A 25356-nucleotide genomic window follows, 5' to 3' on the forward strand; every position below is an offset into this window, starting at 1 on the left:
CCTACAGCAATGAAATGCTGACAGGGTGAATGAATTTTACTCATTCATCATTAATGGACTTTTTCTTCTAAGGTAATTTAACTGCACAACTCAACTTGATTTGTGGCAAACACCACTTTATGACATAAAAAAAGAGAACTCCTGTTAGTGTCTGAAGGAGCTTAGTGAGTGCAATCCATCCTTCTGTTGGGAATATAGTGAAAAGAGGTGTCCCATTTTCTCATTTTTATAAATATAACATGAACAGGACAGGTCGTTCATAATGAATGAAGCTCAAGTAAAGCTGGCAAGGATTTAGGAGTCTGGCTACACTCTGTCTCACTCGCTGCTTTTCCCGACACTAGTTTTTCCCTCGCTGATACTATGAAACCCAAAGGGAAGGTAGATGTTATGGGTGTGTGTGTGTGTGTGTGTGTGTGTGTGTGTGTGTGTGTGTGTGTGTGTGTGTGTGTGTGTGTGTGTGTGTGTGTGTGAGTGTGAGAGAGAGAGGGAGAGTTTGCTCTTGTGTAGAGATTTCAGTTTGAGAGTTAAGTTAAGACATAGAGCTACTGTAGCAGGTGGAGAATGTATGACTACAAGCCTCAGATATGAGAAACTAAATATGAGATGGCTGCATCTGCTGGTGTGTACATGCATTTCAGTCAGCGTAACATCAGTTTGACATACACACACGGAGTCGTATACAGCAAAATAAGACAGTTGGCACAAAATCTGGAGCCGTTTCCAGTCTGGTTTGGTGTCTACTTCTGCATGAAAACAATTTGTGCTTCTTATATAAAGGAGAACTAATTAAATGCAATGTTTAAGAATAAGAGCACTCTCTGACATAAAGGCAAATTACAGGATAGACCTGGAGCCACAGCCCCTGCAGTGATGATGTAGGCAAACCCAAAAGATCCTAGCTCCTCCCAGGATCCCTCGATAACAAAATCAATTGTTGCTGGATGATTGCAGAAAAATTGCCATTTTTGTTCAGGAAGGTAATCTTCACTTATTCACATTGACATGCAATTGAAACCATCATAAATAAAAGATCAAGCTACACTGGTCACATGATCTCAGTGTCACTTCTACAAAGTGTTTGATGACTTGATGTTGAGCTTTTGGAGTAAACGCCTCCTTAACAACACGTAAAAGGTCACAAATTTAGAAGTGGTGTTTTTACTTATGTACTGTCAGTGGGTAAAGTTGAACAAGGTAAAGCTATATCAAGCTTTTATTAGTTAGAGAGTTTTTTTTTCTGGGACTTTACTCACCAAACAACTGCTTTAATTTGGGGCTTTAACAACTGTTCTCTCTAATAAACTGTATTATCCTTGTCAGAGTTGGTCTCTTCTGTGATGAAAATACCCAATTTAAAGGGCACCAGTAGTGGCTGAATGATTTCATATGTATACATATTAAACATGTGCTAAATCTAAAGCTATAGCTTATTACCTGTGGGAGATTTTGGATATACTGGGCAGTGCTGTCCACATATCCTCATGTTCTTGTTCTTATGTTTAAGAATAACACTATACAACAGGCAGGTGACAAATTACAGGATACCTGGAATAACCTGGATAAACCAGGGTCAAGCAGGACAAACCTGACTTTTTGGCTAACCAAAAGTTAGCACCACCCATGATGTCTTGATAAAAAGTCAGTGGTACTTTTTGTTCAGGAGGTTAATGTTCAATGTCTTTAACACCGCTATCATCAGAACATAAATTCAGGGAATATCTTTTGGATAAACATTGTTCATTCCTCCACTAAATGCACACATAATGGGGATGTATTGTTATGCTATTTTACTCCAGTTTAAATCATAGTTTGGGTCGCACCAGCTACTCATAAATCAATACGAAGTCCTCTGTAATTCTTAATAAACACTTGGCTCATCTCATAGTACCAGTTCTGCGTTCGCTCCCAGCCAGCGAGCCGGGCTCTTACCCTTTAAAATTTGAGAAAAGATTGCGATCATTTCAGCCTGAAGACTTCTCATGATTCATTTTCCTGATAAAACCATGAGACGTGAGCACCAGTTATCCTGAGGGAAACTTGGGAGGGAGCCAGTTACTAAATGGTAGCTTGATTAGTCTTTCACTCACCCAGGCTGGACGACGGATTTACAAATAAGAAACACTGCCAAATACACTCTACAAAAATATAAACGCAACACCTTTGTTACTGCTCCCATTCCCCATGGGATGGACGTAGAGACCTAAAATTCATTCCAGATACACAATATAACCATCCCTCCCAAACAGTGGTCACAAATCAGTCCAAATGTGTGGTAGTGGGCACATCTGCTATATTGAGATAATCCATCCCACCTCACAGGTGTGCTACATCAGGATGCTGATCTGACATCATGAGTAGTGCACAGGTGTACCTCAGACTGCCCACAACAAAAGGCCACCCTGGAATGTGCAGTTTTGTCTCACAGCAAAATGCCACAGATGCCACAAGCAATGAGGGAGCGTGCAATTGGCATGCTGACAGCAGGAATGTCAACCAGATCTGTCGCCCGTGCATTGAATGTTCATCCAACCGGCCTCACAACCGCAGACCTCGTGTAACCACACCAGCCCAGGACCTCCACATCCAGCAGGTTCACCTCCAAGATCGTCTGAGACCAGCCACCCAGACAGCTGCTGGAACAATTGGTTTGCACAACCAAACAATTTCTGCACAAACTGCCAGAAACCGTCTCAGGGACGCTCAACTGCATGCCCGTCGTCCTCATCTTGGTCTTGACCTGACTCCAGCTCGTCGCCGTAACAGACTTGTGTGGGCAAATGCTCACATTCGATGGCGTCTGGCACGTTGGAGAGGTGTGCACTTCACGGATGAATCGTGGTTCACATTGTTCAGGGCAGATGGCAGCTGAGAATGTCCCAGTTCTTGCATGGCCAGCATACTCACCGGACATGTCACCCATTGAGCATGTTTGTCAGAAACCGGTTCTGGGTCCCCAGACCCCCAATAGCGCAAAAAACTGCACATTCCAGGGTGGCCTTTTGTTGTGGGCAGTCTGAGGTACACCTGTGCACTACTCATGATGTCAGATCAGCATCCTGATGTGGCACACCTGTGAGGTGGGATGGATTATCTCAATATAGCAGATGTGCCCACTACCACACATTTGGACTGATTTGTGACCACTGTTTGGGAGGGATGGTTATATTGTGTATCTGGAATGAATTTTAGGTCTCTACGTCCATCCAATGGGGAATGGGAGCAGTAACAAAGGTGTTGCGTTTATATTTTTGTTGAGTGTAGTTTCAAACAGTTATTTTGCTAAATCATGTAGCACCTTCACAATATGTGAAATGTTCTTAGTAACTGACTTCAGCAGTATAATGCGGTGGAATATAATCATTCAGAACCATAAAATGGAAATACCTTCAGACAGCATGAGTAAAAGTTCAAGAGGGGGTCCATTATATTGTTGTAATAAAGAACACGAGGCATCACAGGTGCTGGAATTGTTTTTATTGATTTTAAATGTAATAAAAAATGGCCACCTTTCACAGGTAAGGTGAAAACATGTTGGGTTGCACTGCTATGGAAATTACATATTACATGACAGGTATTACACTGGTATTTGTATTCACACAGATCACTCTTTGTGCTGCGCTGTCATGGCATAAATGATTAACAATACAGAAGAAGTTTGCAATCATTTAACAGTGACTGAGTCTTAAAAAACAGATTAGGGTTGCAACAGGGCTTCAAGTGTCAGGGTTCTTGTAATCTATATAAAATATAGAGATAATTGGAGATTACAGAGTTTTATAACATATGTGAATACATTTCATTAGTAAACAAACAATCTTTGTCTCAAACTGAGTCTGTTGGGATCTGGTCACGCTTCACGCTCTCAAAATTTCTGCAGTGCATGTTCTTTTTCTCAACATCCGGCTTTGCAAGGGTATCTGTAGGATGCAGACGTAATTTCATGTGTCTGTCTTGTTTGTGTCTGAGTGTTGGGGGAGTTGGTGTTGTCTGTATTTATTCAGTTACACGTCTGATTCCAGGCTGCGGCCGTTCAATTTAAGACTTAAACGGCTCGCAGCCGTGTGTTTACCTGCTTTCTTTCACGAGCAGATAGATCTCCTTCTAGGTTTATATGGGTAAAACTTGCTTTACTGTTTCTGCAAAGACTCAAGAGAGTCCTTAGCTCACAGCCTCAATAAGCATGACCAAAAGCGTGCCTGATTGCCACTGGGACTTTACATTTTCAATTTATTCTAAGACCTCTGCAAGTGGCCTCTTCAGCCTGTGTGGCAAGCTGGCTCCCAAGTGTGTGGTTTTATACAGTGTATATATTTATTTATGTGTTTGTCTTTGTGTGGGTGTATATGAGACAGACGAACAAATCAGACAGTCAGATATAAAGAGAAAGAAAATAAACAAAGGGAACCTCCAGATATAATAAAAAAAGAAAGAAAATGTGTGTTGTGTTTGCACGAGCTCGTACGAATGTCACACCAGGAGGTTTCACCCACGGTTCAGTAATCCCAGCAACCTGACACCTCCCAGCATGGTGAATCAGCCTCCGTGGAGAACTGTGCACCAGACAGAGGAACCTCTCTGACCCTTAATCACCAAAACACACACACAAAAAACCCAAACGCTCGCTCACTCCTCTTATCCATAATACAGCACAATCATCTCATATTATAGCCGTACATCTGACACTGGACCTGACAGAGGCCAAGACCAGATGGTGTCACATGAACAAAAGCCGTTGGACTCGGGAAGGGTAACTATCCCACTCCCCTGACATTTACACACCTAATGCTTCTGTGACATAATAGGCAGCTGGGGGCTTGCACAGCAGCAACTACAACCACAACAAGAAGATGGAGGGGGCTGGGATTTGAGATTGGTGTTTTTTGTGTGTTGCAAGGTTTCCACCATAAAAAGTTGTTAAGCACGGCAGCTGCGACCTGCCTGAGGGGAGAGGACAGGGGTTTGAATTTAATGTGCAGCGCTATCCACTAGCTAAATCTGTGGCCCCGAAGGAGCAGCAGAGCTGAATCAGTGCAGCTTTGTGTGATCTAATACTTTTGTGGCATTCTGCTTTTTAATTTTCTCTCTATGTTGCTTCAGTGAGTGTGAATGAAGGTAGTACTTTGATTTTCTTGCAGTAAATCAAAGTAGCATTTTACTTTCTTCTAATATTAGCTAACACAGCTAATGTTAAAATGATTTTTGTGCGTTTGCATGTAAGCAGTAACTCACAGTTTCCTTATTTTGTGGAGTGTACCTGCCCTGAGCCAAGTGTAGAAACAGACCTCATAATGTCGTCTCAGTCGTGCAGTGCAGGCGTACCAAAAGGAGAAAATAATCTGCATATTGTAGTTAGTTGCTTTTAGTGTTCTTTCAATGTTTTTATATTATTTAACATATCATTTATATAGATGGATGGATTTATATAGATTGTACATATTCTATTATTTATTGTAACAATAATACTCATAGCTGATTGGCTGTTTATAGTAGTAGTTCAACAGTTATCGCTGACAGATGTAGAAAATTGTTTCTGCTTTAATTTCATCACATTGAATCCAGGATATGGTAATTGGGTGATAGCATCTGTTCTCTCCTGGCGGTTTTATGGAAGTCATGCGGGAGTTTTATGTCGAGCACATAATTGGCATACTCAGACTGGGCAGTTTTCTGACAGATCCACTATGGAGCTCTCCTGTACACGAGCACCTGGACACTTGAGTCATAGCTGTGAGCACAGGGCTACTTTGTGAACACCTCATTATCCTAAAGGCATAACTGTCACGGTTCTGGGTCATGTTGACCTAGCTTTCTGTTTCTCATGTTTTGGTGTTTTTCTAGATTATGATTAATGATTTGATTAATCAGTGATACTGTTTTGATTATGATTATTATTTAGTAGGTTTTGGTCAGTGTCAAGTCTGTCTCTCTCTGTCTAGTCCGTGTTTTAGTAAAGTGTGTTTTGTTTCCTGTTTTACTTTGAAGGTTCTTGTTCCTGTCTGACGTCAGTGTTCCAGCTTTAGGTCTTATTCCTTCCAGCTGTGTTCCTCTTCTGTCTCTAATTCCTTGATGACTCCCTCAGTGTATTTAAGCCCAGTGTGTCTTTGTGTCAGTGTCGTGTCGTTAACATCTTCTACTTTCATGTTAACTATGTGTTCTGTCTGCTTGCCTGCCTAGCTAGTTTGGTTTTTGTACTCCCAGTTTAGTGAGGCTCCTGTTCTGTTGCTATCAGCAATAAAGCTGAGTCTTTTGAGTTAATGTCTGCCTCCGAGTCCTGCATTTTGGGTCCTGTCTCTCCTTCTGCCTGCACACAGCCATGACAATAACCGGAAACCTGACAACGCTACAGTCCTGACTCACAGAAAAGCCTTGATCCATCATCAGTCCAACTCATTATTTTACCTCTTCCCCTGCTGCACTGATCGAGTCACACCAGACGGATTTCTGCTGTTGGATTACTGTTGAGGGAAATTACCTTCAGATATGTAGGTTTGCTGATTGTGGATGAGCAAAGAACATTATCTGTCTCACTTTGTTTTAGTATTTATGCTAAGAAAAGCAAGCCCAGTGTTTCCAGCTAAATTTTGAGTGATGAACTTTGTGGCTTTCCCCAGGAGGAAACATAAAATATCTAAAAAATTCACATATTCCTTGAGTGCTATTATTTGTGAGGAATTAATTGGAGTATTTATAAGCTGATTAACAGAGTTATTTCAGTTGTGTAAGGATCAAATCTTATTCATTGTCCTGCAGAGAGCTCATATTAAACTCCATCTTTCATTTACATGAGCAGCACTCGCTTGAAGAACCTTCGCTCATAAATGAAAGGAATATATTCCCTGTTTAGATGATGAATTGTGACATATTGAAATAATTTTATTATGGACAATTAAGTGCTGAGACAATGTCCGTCCTCGCATTCCCCATGCAGGTGGTCTTTGTTCTTTACGGAGAACATAGCTATTAAACACCTTTCCTTTATTGCCTCAGGGAGGCGATTTCCAGGAACAACCTTCAAGTACAGCAGATTATCAATGGTCATTATTTAATGAAGATGAATGCCATACTTGCCACTGATGTGCATTTATTTTTAAATTGTGCAAATTTTGATTTGAGATCTTTAAACTTCTTCTTTGAGTATTTTTGTCAAAACAATGTAGACAAAGTGCCACAGATACGTCCCGATTTACACTTTCCTTTACAGAGCACAGGAGCTGAAATCATGTTTCTAGCCTTTTCTAAACCAAACTAAGCTTTATTTGTTGTATGCTATCTGACAATTTGGCCTGAATAAGCTGGCAATGCCATGTAGTCGGCTAGCTTATCAGTGTACTGGTAACTGACTGTCTGGGTGTTAATAAATTACATTTTTAAAAAGCCTTTCGGGGGATTCATCTATCCAGAAGGTGCCATGTTGCATCCGATTATCACATTGTTAAGACAGGGGTGTCACTCTCAGCTCAACATTTGTCGGTGTGCAGAGATATTTCAACCAAAAACAAATTTAAATGTAACCGAATGTAATATTTTTAGTGCCCTTACAAGGTCATTTTTAGTGCATGAACGTTATCAGCAAATAAGAAACACAGATCTAGAGGACGTTAATTCTATCACTCACTCACCTGAAACTTATTATTATACACAAACCTGCAAGTTATGCAACCAGCATCACTTCAACTTTGAAACATGCACTTGGTAGGTCGTAAGCCGAGGTGATATTCTTACTTTGTCTAATGCTGCTGCAGGTGATTTGTCAAGGCATCAATGCCAAGAGACACCATGTGTGTAACGGAGAGACGGTGATGGCATCTGACAAAGTGTACTGAAACATGGCCTGCATGCCAACACTTAGTGGGGATTAGTAGGGAGCCTGCAGGCTCTCTATAAAAATGGCTCCTTAACTTGCAGCTTTCAAGTTAGTAGCAAAGATTAGCGCGCTCATAACTGAGTGCTTGTTCTCCATCTTGTTTTAGATTGTCTCAGATGCTTTTAGAGTTCAAGTGTGAGAACAGAAGTGTCTCGCTGTTTGAGGAGACTCCATGTAAAACTGTCCAAAGAAGTGTTTTGTTCCATTATTAGTTTGATCACATACGATAACTTTCATCCTGTAATTTAAAAGGGACAACATGGACCATAGTCTTAAAATAAGTATTGTACTCATTCAGAGCTGAGTTTTATTTATTTTTAAAGACATTTTCCAGTCATTGTTTGAACGATAGCTGTTGCTGTTCCAGCATTACAAAAATTAGTCTCACTGTTTTTCATGTAAAATGAAGTCAAGAGGAAAAGAAAAATTCTAATGGTGGATGTAATTTGTCATTTTTAATCTTATTTTTGTACATCCAAACAACTCGCGGGCATCGTTGTAAGAAGACTTTGACCCTACCGCCTTGTGGCCTGACCTACATTTACCAGTCAGAGGTGTTTTGTTGGCCGCTCCCCACACATCAGAAATACCAGGCATGCACAGCCTTTCCTGCCCACCCGTCACTTTCACAGGCTGTTTTTGTTCGTTGTTGTGAAGAGCGCAAAAGTCCATTTTAAATGGATTGTGGGCTGAAAGGCAGGCATGGCGGTTTGAGGGGGGTGAGCAGTCCAGTAAGCTGGGTTATTTATGCGAGTGAAGGATCAGTGAGTTTGCTCTGCTGCCGGGTGAGAAGAAGGATAATGTCTTTGGGAATAATCACTTCTACACAGCCATGCCTGTTTGTGCTTTAATGTGAGCTGGCGGGGTGGATTTTCTGAAATGGTAACAAAACACACACGCACACGCACAGGGCTTAAATATTAGTGCAAGATGTATAGTATACACAAGAGTGTTTTTCTATTACGGCTTTCTCGATTCTGAGCCCTGCTTCTCATGAGGTTAAGTAAGCTGCAAACATACCAGATAAATCAATTAAGATAATATGTATTCTTCAGGGGGAGAAATCACTTAAATTACTTTGAGAATGTAAAATTTATTGTCATTTAAAGGGACATTACACAAAATTAGCTGCAGTTTTGAGTGCTATTCCTAAGAAACCTTCCACATCGGATCAGCAGCCCATATGCCAACGAAATAGGAAAAACTTGCTTCATATAGTGAATCTTATAAGGCTTATATGATTTACTCATGAAAGTGGCCACTTTCTCATTACTTTCATATGTTGTTTTAGGAAGTATCCAAAACATACAAGTTTCATTTATATAATTTTCAAGCGATCTTTTATCTGTTTTCACTCTTATATGCTTTTCATACAAGTTTCAAACAAGACAGATACAAACTTTATAAGATTTATATATATCTTTTCCATATGGGAGGCCTCAGTCACACAGAGTTAGAGACCAGCCACCCAACACCACCTGGCAACCTCTGATCACTAAGGACAAATGTGAATTCTCCAACCGATTGGTGAGGGATTTCTGGAAGCTGCTTGTGGTCACCAGGTGACCAAAACCTCCTTTTGATTGCTTTGATCGCTAGTTTGCATGGAAGATGCTGACTAGTCTGCTGGCACTCATCAGCTAACCACCAGGCGGTACTGAAATATACAATACAATGCAACTTTATTTATATAGCACATTTAAAAACCAACGATATACCAGAGTGCTTTATTTCCATTCATTCTGTGTAAGGCCACACAAGGTGCACATTTTGCTTTCTCAGTGAGATTTCAACAGAAATCGAAGAAAAGCGCCAACCTGCAGTCAGACAAGAGGGCAGTGATGCCTGCTCAGTGCTTCATTCGGTCTTGGCTATTTGGCAGTTAATTTTGTATATGCTTGTATGTGATTTTGTACTGAACAGGTATTGTACTGCATAGTGGCAGAGAGCCCAATGGGAAAGTGGTGAGCATTGTTGACTCACAGCAAAACAGTTCTGGTTTTGAGCCTGTTTGTCAGCTCAGGTCATTCTGTGCAGAACAGCTAAAGTAAAGGTGTGGATCAGTGGTTGTTCTTCTCTCTGTATTAGTGATGTGATGGACTGCTGACCTGTCCAGACTGCACTTGGCTTTTCACCTGATATCAGCTCGGATGAGCATCAGCGACAACAGATGGATGAACTGACTCTCACAAAATTAGCAATTTGGCTGCTTGGATTTATTAGTGTTTATATACACAACTAAAATCTTATCCAATTGACACAATTTTCACACAATCACTTGCAGAGGAGCCAGCTTGTGTTTTGACACAGCGATTACTGTGAAAGCAAACTACCATGAGCATTTATACAACACAAGACAGATGAAAAAAAATCACAAGCCTAAAGAGAAGGCTGCAGTCACAGGGAGCTCTCACTGACACGTGTCTCAGGATATGAGGTCAGCAATTTTCTCCAAAGTGAAGTGTTCAAAGCAGTAAAATATCTGCCTGTATGTTAACAGAAAGACACTCGGCGTCTCCTCTCATTCAGGGATTTCTTGTGCTCCATGGTAGTGATTTCAAAGGCAATGAAGCCTCTTCAAATCTGAATACCCAATTAGACTTTGCCTCAGCGATACAACTGACTCTGCTCATTTTTCATTACTGCACATTATTTCCATTGTTACGTAGTTACATCTGTATTCCGTCTTTACGGAGTGAAGCTAATCAATTTAGGTCTATACCCGTGCACAGCTCCAATTGCTGATTTATTATATGTGAGTCACCTCAGGGGAAATATTACTTTTGCAATAATAACGTCTGCAGAGACCAGATAGAGCAACAATCCAGAAGAAATAAGTCTAAAACAGCTTTGTGCACTTTTCAGCCTCACCAAAGACTTGAACTCAAACCTGTGCCACTGATTTAATCACTGATTCTCATCTGACATATGTTGTCATATTTGTTTTTCTCTGATACAGCTTAAGATATTGTTAAAACTTTCAATTTTTGATCAAATTTGGATCTTCTGAAGTCATTCGCTACTAGCCCATTTAATTGTAACAAGAATACCACGTGATGCTACACTGTGTAGCATGAGGTCGACTGCTCTGGTTTCAGTGCACAAGCAGCATTTAGGAAAGATGCACGGAGGACAGAAGCAGACATGACATGCAGCATTAGTCAGCAACCCCGTTTGCTATGTCTGTGCTTTTGTGTGCACCTGTGTTTGTGAATAATTGACTGTCTGTTTAAATTCCTGCTCTGTTTAAATTACTATATCACAGCCTTTTTGTGAACAAAATATAATTGAAATGTCATCATTTGATTTTGAAGCCAAAGGGAAATTAGCAAGCTATGAAAGGTGCTGTACTCATTTCATTCACCAATTGCACGTCTTTGCTGTCATGTTGGGTCTAAAACGATCCATCAGCAGCAAAAAAATGCAGTTTAGGTTGTGGGTAGATTAAAGCCACCAGTCCAGCGGGTCTGTGTTATGAGCTCAGAAATGTAGAAATCTTTGAGAAGAAACATTTTCCCATTGAAACGCAAACGTTATACTCCGTGTCAGACATATTGAGTCATTTTACAAAGCACAACATATCTGAATATGGTCATCGGCCAACAAAGGTCTTGATGTTTGTAACATTTTTTGATGTGGTTCATGCATTCAACAGCCAGTTTGTTAGGTACACGTTTGCAACTGCTCATTAATTCAAATATCTAATAACATGTCAGCAACTAAGTTTTAGGCATGTAGACACTGTTGAGGTGACCTACTGAAGTTCAAAACGTGCATCAGAATGGGGCAGAAACGTGATTTTACATGTGGCATGGTTCTTGATACCAGACAGGCTGATGCAAGTTCTTCAGAAACTGCTGATCTGTTGGGATTTTCCTGCACAACCATTTTTAGGGTTTACAGAATATGGTCAGGAAAACAAATACAGCAGCAGCTCCCCGGGAGAAAAAGCCTTGTTGATGCCAGAGGCCATAGGATAATGATCAGACTGCTATGAGCTGATAGGAAGGCAACACTAATTCAAACAACCACTCATTACAACCTACATGCTACATTTTTCACCTGCTCACCAATACTAGAGGATAAAATACTGGAAAAGCATTCCCTGATCTGATGAGTTTCAAATTTACAACATGAAAGCTTGGCTTGAATCACCTGTTTAGGCAGTGGTGTAACAGTAGAGCAGGGTTAGGCAACTCCAGGCCTCAAGTGCTGGAGGTTTTAGATGCGTCCTTGATCCAATACAGCTGATTCAAATGGCTAAATTACCTCCTGAACATGTTGTGAAGTTCTCCGGAGGCCTGGTAATAAACTAATCATTTGATTCAGGTGTGCTGACCCAGGGTGATATCTAAAACCTGAAGGACATCAGCACTCAAGGCCTGGAGTTGCACACCCCTGGTATAGAGGATATTTACTTGCACATTTAGTGGCCCTTAGTACCGCTTGTTCTGATGGTTCCTTTATTGGGATAATGTGCCTCCACAGTCACTAGATTTCAATCCAATAGAGCACCTTTAGGATGTGGTGGAACATGATGGGCATCATGGATGTGCAGCTAACAAATCTGCAGCAACTGTTTGATGCTGTCATGTCGATATGGACCAAAATCTCTGAGGAATGTTTCAGGCACATTGTTTTTAAGGTGAAAGCAGCTTTGAGGACAAAAGGGGTCCAACACAATATTAGTAAGCTGTAGCTAATAAAGTGTAAAGTCAGTGTGTTTCATACAGAAATACAAAATGCATGTACTTTAATATTTTGTCCCAGAATGGTCTCTAGCACAGTCCACAGTGGTAGAAGAAGCTAGTAGGAGGCGGCATGCTGCCCTGCTGCTCTCAATGCTCAGCACTGCAGGATTGCTGTTGTTCAGCTCAGGCATCTTCAGAGTGTTTAACTACCAAACACAAAGGTCCAGGCTGGTCTGACAGCATCATGCAGAGAACAAGGATACTGAATTGATCATCGGGCAAACAAGTCTAGACTCTTCCTCATTGGTTAGTTGATAAAATATGAGAAATTGCTGTAGTGTTGCTTAGCATTTTGATGGGTAGAAAAAAAAAGCATAAAAATTGATGGGTGTGGCTGTGATAACGTAAAGCATAAATGCCTGAGTTATTATGTACCAGTTAATTCTTTTTTAAAATTTGTGAGAACATCAAAGATCTCAAGGTTTTTTTCAGCCCAGTAAAGATTAAAGTCGCACTTTAAATTGTCGATTTCTCAACCTTTTTCAGATCAGAAGACGAAGACCCACGCCCGCCACTTTAGTGGCATCCAGTGATCAATCATCACCAGGTAAGGAAACCCAAACACGCACACTATATTTGTCACTTGTGTATCAACTTACTCTGTGTTCATTATCTGTGGGCTGACATAATGACAGGTTGTTAAGAAAGCAGAATTTGGCTTTCTTTAAGCACAGGAGAGACATACATACAGTTCTGAGAGCTATGGTTTGAGCAGCAAGCAGCTGAGCTGATATTGTGCTTTTACAAGTGTTGCTAACTATTTTATCCCTTATTGTGCTAAATGACAGGTGAGCAGCAGTCATTCACATTACAGAGGACTCTTATCAGGTGTGTGCACAGTAGCCCAACTATATTCGCATAATGGAATTAAGCATTTTGCCGAAAGGCTCAGCTTACCTGCCGGAGTCGTCTTTGTTTGCGCCCTTTTGAGTGACCTCATTCAAAATTATGAGATAATTGGCGCCAGTGTGTGTGGCTCGCCGTCTGGCTCTTCCTCTGTTGTGTTTGCTTATGTTGTTTTTTACTGCTAGAGTCAACTCTCTTTTAATGTACAATCGCCAAAAACTTTTGGACCTCCGACCAGTTGCCAGTGATCTTACCAATACAACTTATAATGGACATAAGGCGTTACCTCCATTCCTGTCTGGGATACCAGCTAACCTCTGTCGGACCCTGGCCCCAGCCTCACGGCGAAAGCGTTTCAGACGCCGGGGCAAACGTAGCGGTCTACTCGTGAAACTTAAGGCGTACTTGGTGCGCTCTTCTCCGGCTCTTTGGAACGAACGTGGATCGGTACCTTGTCATGCCTTTTCTCCGTGCTCTCTGGAGCCCATCGATGCCTGGCTGGTGCCCGTTGTTGGCTCGGATCAGATGTCCCAGCCACGAAAGATTTCCCCTCATCTTCGTCGGCACGGTGCGAACCTACAGAACCTGCGGCCGCTGCGTCGGGTCTCGCTGTCAGCCACGAACACGCTGACCTCCACCAGGATTGGATTGGTGAACACTAGATCGCTGAGTAATAAAACTTTTATTTTAAGGGATTTATTTATGACCCAAGGACTGGATTTCCTCTGTATAACTGAGACATGGTTGAGGGCCGGTGAGTCCAGCGCTTTTACAGATCTCTTACCTGATGACTGCTGCTTCTTAAACTCTCCTCGAATATCAGGCAGAGGAGGAGGACTAGCGGTTGTTTTTAAGAAGCAGTATAAATGTAAACCACTGCCATTATTAACCTCACCTAGTAGCTTTGAACTGAGCATGTTTGAGCTAGGTCGGTCTCACACAGTGCTCTGTGCAGTGGTTTACAGACCCCCAAAATACAATAAGAACTTCTTAAATGACTTTTCTGATCTGTTGGCTGAAATTATGCCAAAATATGATCATGTCCTTATTATTGGGGACTTCAATATTCATGTGTGCTGCCCTGACAAGCCAATGGCAAAGGACTTTTTAAATCTTATTGACTCTTTTGATCTTGTGCAACCTGTGTCTGTGCCTACACAAAAATATGGGCACACGTTGGATCTTGTTTTAACTCACAATTTACCTGTCTCTAACTTAGAGGTTTGTGATGTTGTATGGTCAGACCATAGGCCTGTCCTGTTTGAGGTTTTCCTTCCTTGTACTAAAGTTAATCTTCCTCCTGTTGCTGCTAGGAGCTGTCGTATTTTTAACCCTTCCTCTGCTGGACAGTTCTCTATTGCTTTTAATCAGAACGGCGGCCTTCCTGATTTCATATGCAATGATACAGAAGAGCTGAGTACGTGGTTTTATTCTGTCTGCCAAACTGCTTTAGATTCAGTGGCCCCCTTTAAGCTTAAGCAAGTTAAAGCCAAATCTGAACCCTGGCTGAATGAAGACACCCGGGCTGCCAGAAGAAAGTGCAGGAGAGCTGAACGTAAATGGAAGAAGGATCAACTTCAGGTGTCATACCAAATGTTACAAGATTACTGGAATTCTTACCAGAAAACTGTAAAAGATGCTAAGAGGAAACATTTCGCTACTATTATTCAGGCAAACTGTCGTAAGCCTCATGTCTTATTTAAGACTATTGACATGGTCCTTCATGCTCCACAGACTGCTGGTGTCGAGTCTTCTCAGGAAATTTGTGAAAACTTCCTACACTTTTTTATTGATAAAGTGCTATCTGTCAAAGCACAGACTTCCCAGTCCGTTCCCGACCCTTCTACCCCTGTCCCTAGTTCTGCTGTCTTTGACAGGTTTGAGCCAGTTTCCATGCTCTGCCTGCAGGAGTTGGTTGCTCACATGAAGCCCTCAGGTTCCCCTTATGATGCTCTCCCTCCTCGATTTTTCAAAGAGGTTTTTCTCACTATAGCATCAGCTGTACAATCCATTGTAAATAGTAGTCTGTCCTCTGGTGTTGTACCTGTCAATCTCAAACATGCAGTGATTCAGCCTCTACTCAAAAAACCTGCTCTTGATCCTGATATTATTGCGAATTACAGACCTATTTCCAAACTGCCTTTTATCTCAAAGATTCTTGAAAAGGTAGTTTACAAGCAATTAATGTCCTTCCTAGAAGAACACGGTATTTTAGAAGTTTTCCAATCTGGTTTTAAAGCTTTACATAGTACTGAATCTGCCCTTTTAAGAGTTTTTAATGATGTGTTTTTGGCAAATGACTCAGGTGACTGTGTTATTATTGTGCTGTTAGATTTAACTGCTGCTTTTGATACAGTGGATCATAATATTTTAATTTCCCGTTTAGAGCAGTTGGTGGGTATGCGGAGTACCGCACTGCAGTGGCTCAGATCCTATTTGGCAGAGCGAACGTTCTCTGTGAAACTAGGGGAGTTTGTATCCTCTACTGCTTCTCTTCAATGTGGGGTTCCACAGGGTTCAGTTTTAGGCCCGCTTCTTTTCTCTCTATATCTCCTACCCCTTGGGTCTATTTTCAGGAAACATGGGATTTCTTTCCACTGCTACGCCGATGACTCCCAGATTTATTTCCCACTTAAAAAGATAAATGGCTTCTCAGTAGACCCGCTGCTCAGATGCCTTGATGAAATAAGGACTTGGATGGCTTTGAACTTTTTACATTTTAATGAACAGAAAACAGAAGTGATGGTTTTTGGTGGCGCTTCTGAGGCCACTATTATAGATCTTGGTTCACTGGCACAGTATGTTAAACCAGTCATCACTAATCTGGGAGTTAAAATAGAGGCAAATCTTAAACTTGAAAGCCAGGTCAGAGCTGTTGTAAGATCTAGCTTTTTTCATTTGAGGGAATTAGCCAAAATAAAGCCTATCTTATCGAAACAGCATTTTCAGACAGTAATCCATGCCTTTGTTACTTCTAGGCTGGATTATTGTAACGCACTTTATTTTGGGATTAGTGATGCGTCCATTAGGCGCCTGCAGGTTGTGCAAAATGCTGCAGCACGTCTTTTAACTGGAACAAAAAAGTTTGAGCACATTACCCCTATTTTAATTTCACTCCACTGGCTACCTGTACATTTCAGGATTGTTTTTAAAATTCTCTTATTTGCTTTTAAATCTCTTAATGGCCTGGCCCCCCCCTACCTCTCGGAGCTACTACAACCATATACACCTGCCCGTTCCCTTAGGTCCGCCAATCAGCAGCTCCTTAAGGTACCGAAAACTAAGTATAAATTTAAAGGTGATCGTGCTTTTGCTGTAGCTGCTCCAAAGTTGTGGAATGATCTGCCCTTGCATGTTAGGCAGGCCTCTTCTGTCTCTGAATTTAAAAGTCTTCTTAAAACATATTTATTCGCTGAAGCCTTTGGCATTGATTAGAGGGGTTGACTCAATTTGTTTTAACATGTTTTAATTTATTGTATCTATTTATTTTATCGTATCTCATTTTAATTTTCTTTACGTATGCTATTAACATGTACAGCACTTTGTGAAACCCTGGTTTTATGTTAAAGTGCTTTAGAAATAAAGTTGGTATGGTATGGTATGGTAGATAACTGCATTTTTTACTCAAGGCTGAATTCAGTCTTAGAATTTAAAAAACAGCACTGCTGATCCACTCGGTCATTTGTAAGCAGACTCATTCATCTTTGCTCGAGTGTGTGCACATAAAGGCTTCAAGGTCAGTCAGGTACCATTTCCATTATTTTGGGTGAAACCACTTTTCACCTTGAGAAAGGTGGTTTAGGTGTTTTCGTCTCTTTGTTTTTTACCGTTATGGTAATGAAGGGTCCCCTTATTCAAAAAAGTGACGAGTTAATAAACCTGCACAAATAGAGTTTGTGCAGTTTCACAGATATCACAACTACATGCCTAACCTCCCACAGCTCACAGCCAAACCTGTAATTCTTACCTTAAAGCACTTCTTCACTGAAAATCTTACTATGAGATGCAAAATTAATTCAGGCCCACTCTCAGTCAAATTACCTCAATTACAGTACTGTATGTTTCACACTGATATCTTCTCCTGCTTGTTGTGACGTTGCATCTAAACTCTATCATGCACCAAATGAATCTTCCTGCTGCAACAAAGCAAGATAAAACAGCCTGGTGCGCGTCCTCTCATGGGATCTAATGATCAAACACAACACTGGACCTCCTGAGAGTTATCCTGTTATATGAGTCATGCTTCCCTGCTTCCTCTGCTTTACTTTGTTCTGTGAGTGTGTAATGTGACCTACTGCAGAATTAACAGATGATCAGCAGGCAATGGGGCAGAAACAGTCATTTTTAGGTGAGGAAACTGAGGGTTATACTCCCTGCTGAGTAAGAAAAAAACAAGTGTTTTGCGTCACTGAGGACCGATTCGGGGAACACAACTATTATTTTCTTCATATCAAAGCATTTTACCACAGAAAGATGACATGTCTTTGCTTTTTTATCTTGCAAAGAACAACAGTCTAATTTGGACAGATTAAGAATAAGTGTTTCCTGTGATATGCCTGGTGTCTGAAAACCACTGTGAAAGTGTGCTCACAAGTGCATGTGCCTCTGCATTTATTTGAGTCAGTAATTGGACACTGAGCATGTGCAGAGTCTCAAAGTCAACCTTGATCTCTGAATAAAAGTGCGGAGCAAAACCTCAACAATCCCCTTAGCTTCATAGATCAGAGACGAGAAAAGAAAAATAAGGAACTCGAGAGGGTGTGCAGAGGAGTGCAGCGGGCAAAGTCATTTTAGAAAAAAAGGAATAGGAGGATGAATAAGCATGGACAAAACATAAAAGTGTAATTTACTTACATTTATATTTATTATACTGATTCCAGGGACTGAAGGAAAAAGAGAGAATATGTATGTGTGAATGAGGGGAGACGGGTGGAAAGGTTAAGTCGCAGGTATTAGAGGTAGTGAAGGTGTATGAGCTGATACACCTGGGGTCAGCCATCCAAAGCAATGAACAGTACACAGCAGAGGTGAAGAAAGGAGTGCAGGAAGGGCGGAGTGGGTGGAAATGAGTGTCAGGGGTGATTTGTGACAGAAAGACAAGAGCAAGAGCGAAAGGGAAGGTTTACAAGAGAGCTGCTATGATGTATGGTTTGGAGATGGTGGCACTAACAAAAAGACAGGAGGTGGAGCTGGAGATGGAGGCAGATGAGCCGCTGTGCTGATCCCTGATAGAAAAAGATGATACTGACTGCAGGCTTCTGATTTTAAATGTCTTTTAAACATTTTTTTTTCTTTCTAAACTTATTAAACGTACTAGAGACCAAAAGGTCTCTTAGGTTCCACAGAATCGTACAGGAGAGAAGTTTTCCACTTATCCCATAATATGGATTTACCTTGTTTTGCCTTAGTGTCACTTAAAATGAGGAATGACTCAAATAGCCCTTAGTAAAGCACAGTTAGCTTGCTAAGCTGGTCTGCAGGAATAGTTTTTTTTGTACCAGCGAGACGTGAGTGATTTCCTGACAGATACACGGTGACAGTTTTTTACTCAGACACATCTTGGGAGGCACACTGCTAAGACACTGTTGCACTACATGCCTCATACAGGTAGTGTTATTGTCACAATGGTGCCCATTTATAAGTACACACTTTTAATTTCTACACTATGATTTTATTATAATAATAATTTATAGCAAATTATTGTCATGGCTCCTTGCTGTGGTTTGTAGATCACTAGTGTTCCTTTCACACCTCTTTGAAAACCATTACTGAGATCTAACTGAGCAGAGAGATTGATAACTTTGCCTCAGGGAATTATAAAGTGTATTCTATTTATCTTTATTTATAATGTAAAAATATAGAAATCAGATAGTGACAAATATATATTTTTCATTCTTTTTTTTGCAGAAAAAACTGGGTACCAGTATTGACCACAGGCAGTAAAAAACCAGCCACCGTAAAATTGGCGATTGGTTAGTGAAACTGAATCGTGACATCTCGACTGGAGCTGTTTTAGCTGTTGGCCTCTTGATGTTTCAAAACAGCATGTAAAGAGCAAGAAGTGACTTTGAGAGCTCAGCAGGCTCACTGGCTTAAAAGCATTAGAATACCCTGGATAATCTTCTTTTTGAACTCTATTGATGCTTTTATTTTATAAACATAACATAGCTGCTGGCTGCTTTCCCATAAACTTTTAAGCACTCCAATTTTATTTGATTTTATTTGATTTTTTGTAACCAAAGGATTCACCCCCTGCTGGCCATTAAAAATCAGGCAGGCTTAAGGCATTTATCCATTGGCTTTACTTTCCAGCCCCACAAGCTACCTTTGTCTTTTATGCTACCTGTGATCCTCACTAGCAGCGGCAAAGACTGACATGTAATCAGAGCCCGAGACAGTTGTACGTGTGTGAGACAGAACACGGATGTGCAACGGAAAGGGGGATGGGGAGCACACATGACGATGAGGGAGAGGAGCTGTGCTGGTGCAGAATTGCTGTGCCCCACATCACACGGATTCCTGCATTATTTAATGTGCTGCAGATTGCTCTGTCCTGTGCACTGTGAACCCCAAAAGCACATCAGAGGAACAGCTATACATAACTGGGACGCAGACTGCAGGCTAAATAATGAGGAAACTGAATTTATTACAAGCGAGTGGTGAATTTCACTACAGCTTTCTCTGAAGAAGAGCTTTACTTACTCTTAGGGTGAGACGAGGAGAGCTGAGTGAAATGAAAAAGAAATATTTGATTCATTACAGTAAATTAAACTTTGCCATAATGGCTGCATCTGAAATTACATGCTGATTACCATATTGAAAGTCTATGAGAGATTTTTCTACCGTATCTCAAACCCAGTGGTGGCCCAAAAATCTCATCACATATTATTTATTGAATATTGCAGTATGCACAAATGGTATATCACAGCTCCATAAATATCTACTGACTATGGCAGCTCTGATATTAGTGCTCTTTAATTAAGGAATCAAGGTTTTAATTGCTTGTTGCACTAGTTTTTAAAAATGCGTTCACATTTCTCCAAATGCAAAAGAGCAGCGTCACTTATGGAACTCTTATATATGAAATACTTTAACCACATAACATGAGCACAAGCAGCAGCAGCTTGTCTTTGTAGGAGTGGATCCTGGCACCTGACACACTTTGGCACATTTAAAACTAGTAGGAATTTCCAACATGATATGATATGATATAATCATATATATGTGTAGTCTTCTGAATATTACACATACAGACCATGTTTCACTAAGAATAAGACAAACTAAATAGCACACTCTTCACAGACCTACCACTTTGTGCACAAAGTAAAAGAACGTATTTATGTTACACTCTATTTTAATGCCATGGATGTTAAAAACAGCGTGATTGTTGTGTTTATGTTAAATCCAAAAGGCGTCAGGAAGTTTTGTGTTGTGCTGTTTTTAGGTGCAGGCCTAAAAACAACAGCTTTAGGCAAGACTGAATCTTTGTACCTAAGCCAAGTGACTACTGACAAGAATACAAATAAGCATATTAAAACAAAACAAAGCATAACAAAAAAGAATGGCGCGTGGGTGTGTGCGCTGATTAAAATGCACATACTATTAATAATAAAGTGGGTTTTCTGTTATATGCAAGAGGAAAGACACTTTTCTGATCAGTCTTTAGACACAGACTTCCAGCCCTTAAGCCTTTTTTTCATTTCAACATTATACGGTTGTTCGAGTTTAAACTGCTGATATCTGCCTTATGCATTAAGTGGCTGCTGGTTTGTTGGGGATTGAGTGTAGGAGGAGGAACAATGTTGCCTTTAAAATTAAAAGCAGGCAATTATTATTTGTCCACAAACCAAAGACTTCACCTCCCATCTTCTCTGTAACCAACAGTAACAAACTGCAACACGAACACAGAAAAACAAGCCTTTCAGATGCAAAGTGTGAGAACAGTGTTTCTTTTTCATTTATTGCAAGGCTGCTTTTTCTTTATCAGATATACCAGGCCAGCTTCAAACAGACACCAGCAGTGCATAGCTAAATTGGAGCGGCTTGGCAGAGTAAAGTGGAGGCAGAAGACCCTCTCTGTTCTCATCTGGCGTCGTGTCAGACAGTCAGCTGGGAGCTGCAGTGATAGACTCATCAGTGCTGAAAAGGCTTTTTTTATTGGCCTTTTCTCTCATTCTGCATCACAGATGGGCCCAACACGAGACAAAACAATCTGAATATCAGCCATGTGAACAATTTTTCTGTTTTACCCAAGTTATTTTTTAGCTTTTCTACTGCTACACATTTTAATAGTTGTGCTGTTTGATTTAATTAAACATTTTAAAACTTGTGCTTATCCCAAATACTAACTTAAATCATCATAAAACCTAAGAAAAACTAAGATAACCACAAATACATTTTGGGCTGCAGTCTAAAATGTCAAATAGTATCCTGCTGCTTGAGGTGATGTCAGAGTGACATCTTTTATACTTCATTTTTGGACGCACAATTTTGGTCCACTGAAGCGGTTGTATTTTGCCAGGCGACCGTCTTTTTTTTCTTTACGTCTACTGAACGTCACAATAATTTTGCAACATGTCTATATTTCACATCATAAAACTGAAATGATTGTTATTTGAGTAAACAACAAGATAACAAGACTGGTATATATTATTTTAGCTGTTATGCAATCAGATGTTACGAGCACATGAATCTGACGAGGGTTGCGTCACTGTTAGGGTAAGGCTTGCACTAAAGCAAAATTAGCTTAACTGTCCTTCTGGGGACCATATTTAAAAAAATAAACAATATATTGTAAGTAATAGGAATTTGAACATAAACATAAGCAAGTTTTTAATTAGGGTCAAGGATGCAGGGGACCATTTCCCCCCAGCCTTCTGTATACCCTAGCAAGTCTTATTCACCCAACCACAATCACATTCATGCAGCACTTTTATCTATTTCATTTCACACACACACACACACACACACACACACACACACACACACACACACACACACACACACACACACACACACACACGATGCAATATGGGGTTCAGTATCTTAAGAATACTTCAGCATTCAGACTGCATAACACTGTGGGCTCAATCCACCCACCTTCCAATTCCACCACCTGAGCCACAGGTGTTACAGCGAGTATGGATATTGTTTTGTTGTTTTTCTGGCTAATGATAGTTAATGGTTTACACTCTACATAGAAATAAGGCCATAGCCTCTTACTGAGGCAACTTTATCATATATCAACTTTATCAAGCTTTTAATGTGAAAAATTCTACAAGACCACCTTTTAACATATATTTTCACAACCGTGCATCCAGCCACTTTCTTCAGTTTATCATATTGAGGATTGCAGGACATATTTACTCTAATGATAATATTTGCAGCCTCTCATAGCAAACACAGTGAGAGGTTTTAGTGCTGCTCAAGAAACATAGAATACACGTATTTTTTCACTGATAATTTCAGACTGTTTTATCAAACATGATCCAGAGACGTAAAGGAGAGCCCACAAGTTAATATGAAAAACATCCATAATGTCATATGAACCTTCTAAAACTCCTGGGATGCTGTGTTAATAGGATTCGGCTTCACGGGGATGAATCTTTTTTTTAAATGACATTTATTGGCTTTTATACCGTGTTTCTTACACCCCCATGCATGTGTGTGGTGAAGAGAGACAGAGAGAGAGCGATGATGAAAAAAGAAACAAGCACATCAGTGGCATTTTTCAACAGTCTAGCACATACTTTTTAGTGGGAATATTTTGGTGCACACACAGTGCCTTCCCAATGCCTGGGGATGCATAGGTTGCCAAGCAACAAGGTGGTGTCCTAGAAAAAAAAAGTTTAAAGCTGTAAAACGTTGATTTGGATCCAAGTTCAAAACGCTCGCTATTGATCCCGGTTAATGGTTTCACTGTACTCTGGTGAGCTGTATTTTCTTTCCTTCTCGGTTCTTCATTGTTTCGAACAGAGCCGTGTTTCATATATTGATTTTTTATTGAGTTTTTCTTCATCCGGTGAGCTTCAGAATTCATACTTCATATTGTGCTGGACCTGTCCTCTACTGCTAACTAAAAACTGTATTCAAATAAACAGTGCTATAAAACTCTGTAAGTGATTAACTAGAAGTAAAAATCTTGCTTTTAAAATGTAATTTCAGTACAAGCACACAAGTTTCATCAAACTAAATTAGCTTAACAACAAATAAAGAATATTTCAGTGTTTCAGGCAGCTGTAGCCTAGTCTTTTAGATTCTTTCCCTCGCTGTAAAAGTTTTATACTTTATATGAACATTTTAAAATTCTTAAGAATTTTATGCATCTATATAATATGTGAATAATTGCAGTCAAACTAAGCTCTGCTCAAGAGTGCACCACAGTATGATGTATATTTACTTCCCTTTAAGAGTGTTGCACGTGCTTAGGTGTGTATCTGAGAACAGCTGTTGAGCATATACAAGGGTCTATGTGAAAGATGTAAGTGGATCATAAAAAGAATCCTTCAGACATATGATGAAAAATAAAACATTATGACCAACAATTCTGGATAAAAATGAAGCAAACCATATTGCAGTGCTTGTGGTTACAGCGTGTCAGATAACCATCTGGCTGGAGGTCACCATATATCCACTGTGCTCCACACTGTTCAAACACACAAGTGCTCCAGCGACAGTGCTCTCACACTGAAGAATAAGCTGTTAAAATCAGACTGTGAAATACGTGGAAACTTTCTGTGCAGTTATCAAGTGTGTGTGTGTGTGTGTGTGTGTGTGTGTGTGTGTGTGTGTGTGTGTGTGTGTGTGTCTGCCTTTTCATAATTTAATCCTGTACTTATTCTATTGTTTGCTTTCTCATAGAAATTGATGAAGATCGTCTCCCAAATCAGCTGTACAAGGTAATCTAGTTTCTTGTCTATTAAAGTTTGATTTTGTTGTAACAAGATTACGAAAATGAAATTATGTGAATTCTGGGTTTCAATTTTAAGCTAGTTCTATGTTATAGTAATATCTTCAATCTAAGAGCTCTCTGCCCAGCTGACGCGCAGCGCTGATATTTCACAGGCAGCCTTGTTGAACTCTCCTCGGCAACGGCGAAAAGGGCAAAAGGGAACGCCTACAATGAAAGGTGAGTTATTTTATAAGCATTGCCATCAATACTACAGTAACTGTGATGCTGGTACTTTAAGTATTATAGCACACTTTTGGTGCTTGAGAAACAAATGCAAAAGTCACATTTGGCTTTGGAGGACAATGCTTTATACTCTGTCACTACTTTACTGTAAGACAGTGAAGACTGTGGTAATGACTGAAGAAGAAGGTTAGTAAGCTGCTCAAGTCAAAATGATAATAAGTACCATAAACCAGTACTCTGTGTAATCTCTGTTAAATTGTTGTGTGCTCTTTTGATAAAACACCAACTGATCATAAATCGGCTCTTTATGACTAACACTATTCATTACCACACAGAAAAATATTGTTGCAACCAAAACCTGTCTTCCTTCTCTCACCCCAACCAGTCGCAACAGGCCCCGCCCCTCCCTGAGCCTGGTTCTGCTGGGGGTTTCTTCCTGTTAAAAGGGAGTTTTTCCTTCCCACTGTTGCCACAGTGGTTGCTCATAGGGGGTCACATGATTGTTGGGTTTTTCTCTGTATGTATTAATGTAGGGTCTACCTTACAATATAAAGCACCTTGAGGTGACTCTTGTTGTGATTTGGTGCTATATAAGTAGCACTGAATCCAATTGAAATCGAAAACTATTGCAGTATATTAGTTAGTATTAAGGGTTTTTTTTTTTTTATATATTGCTCAGCAAAAAGCTGATGGAACACCAAGATAAAAAAAATAAACTAACTAGCTGACGCCTCATACATACAGTAAGTGCATTAGTT

At 40.3% G+C, this 25356-nt stretch overlaps 1 protein-coding gene across 1 annotated transcript in view; it reads left to right on the plus strand.

Moving 5' to 3' along the window:
• The window catches only part of LOC113021901 (protein phosphatase 1 regulatory subunit 1A-like), a 36261-nt gene that overhangs the window by 986 nt on the left and 9919 nt on the right, over positions 1-25356 (plus strand). Inside the window, exons 2-4 of the mRNA XM_026166731.1 lie at positions 13105-13165; positions 24325-24362; positions 24529-24592. Of these exons, the coding sequence (XP_026022516.1) occupies positions 13105-13165; positions 24325-24362; positions 24529-24592 (163 nt within the window). The remainder of the gene's footprint in view (positions 1-13104; positions 13166-24324; positions 24363-24528; positions 24593-25356) is intronic.

This window comes from Astatotilapia calliptera, chromosome 5, assembly GCF_900246225.1.
Source record: "Astatotilapia calliptera chromosome 5, fAstCal1.2, whole genome shotgun sequence".
Classification (NCBI taxonomy): domain Eukaryota; kingdom Metazoa; phylum Chordata; class Actinopteri; order Cichliformes; family Cichlidae; genus Astatotilapia; species Astatotilapia calliptera.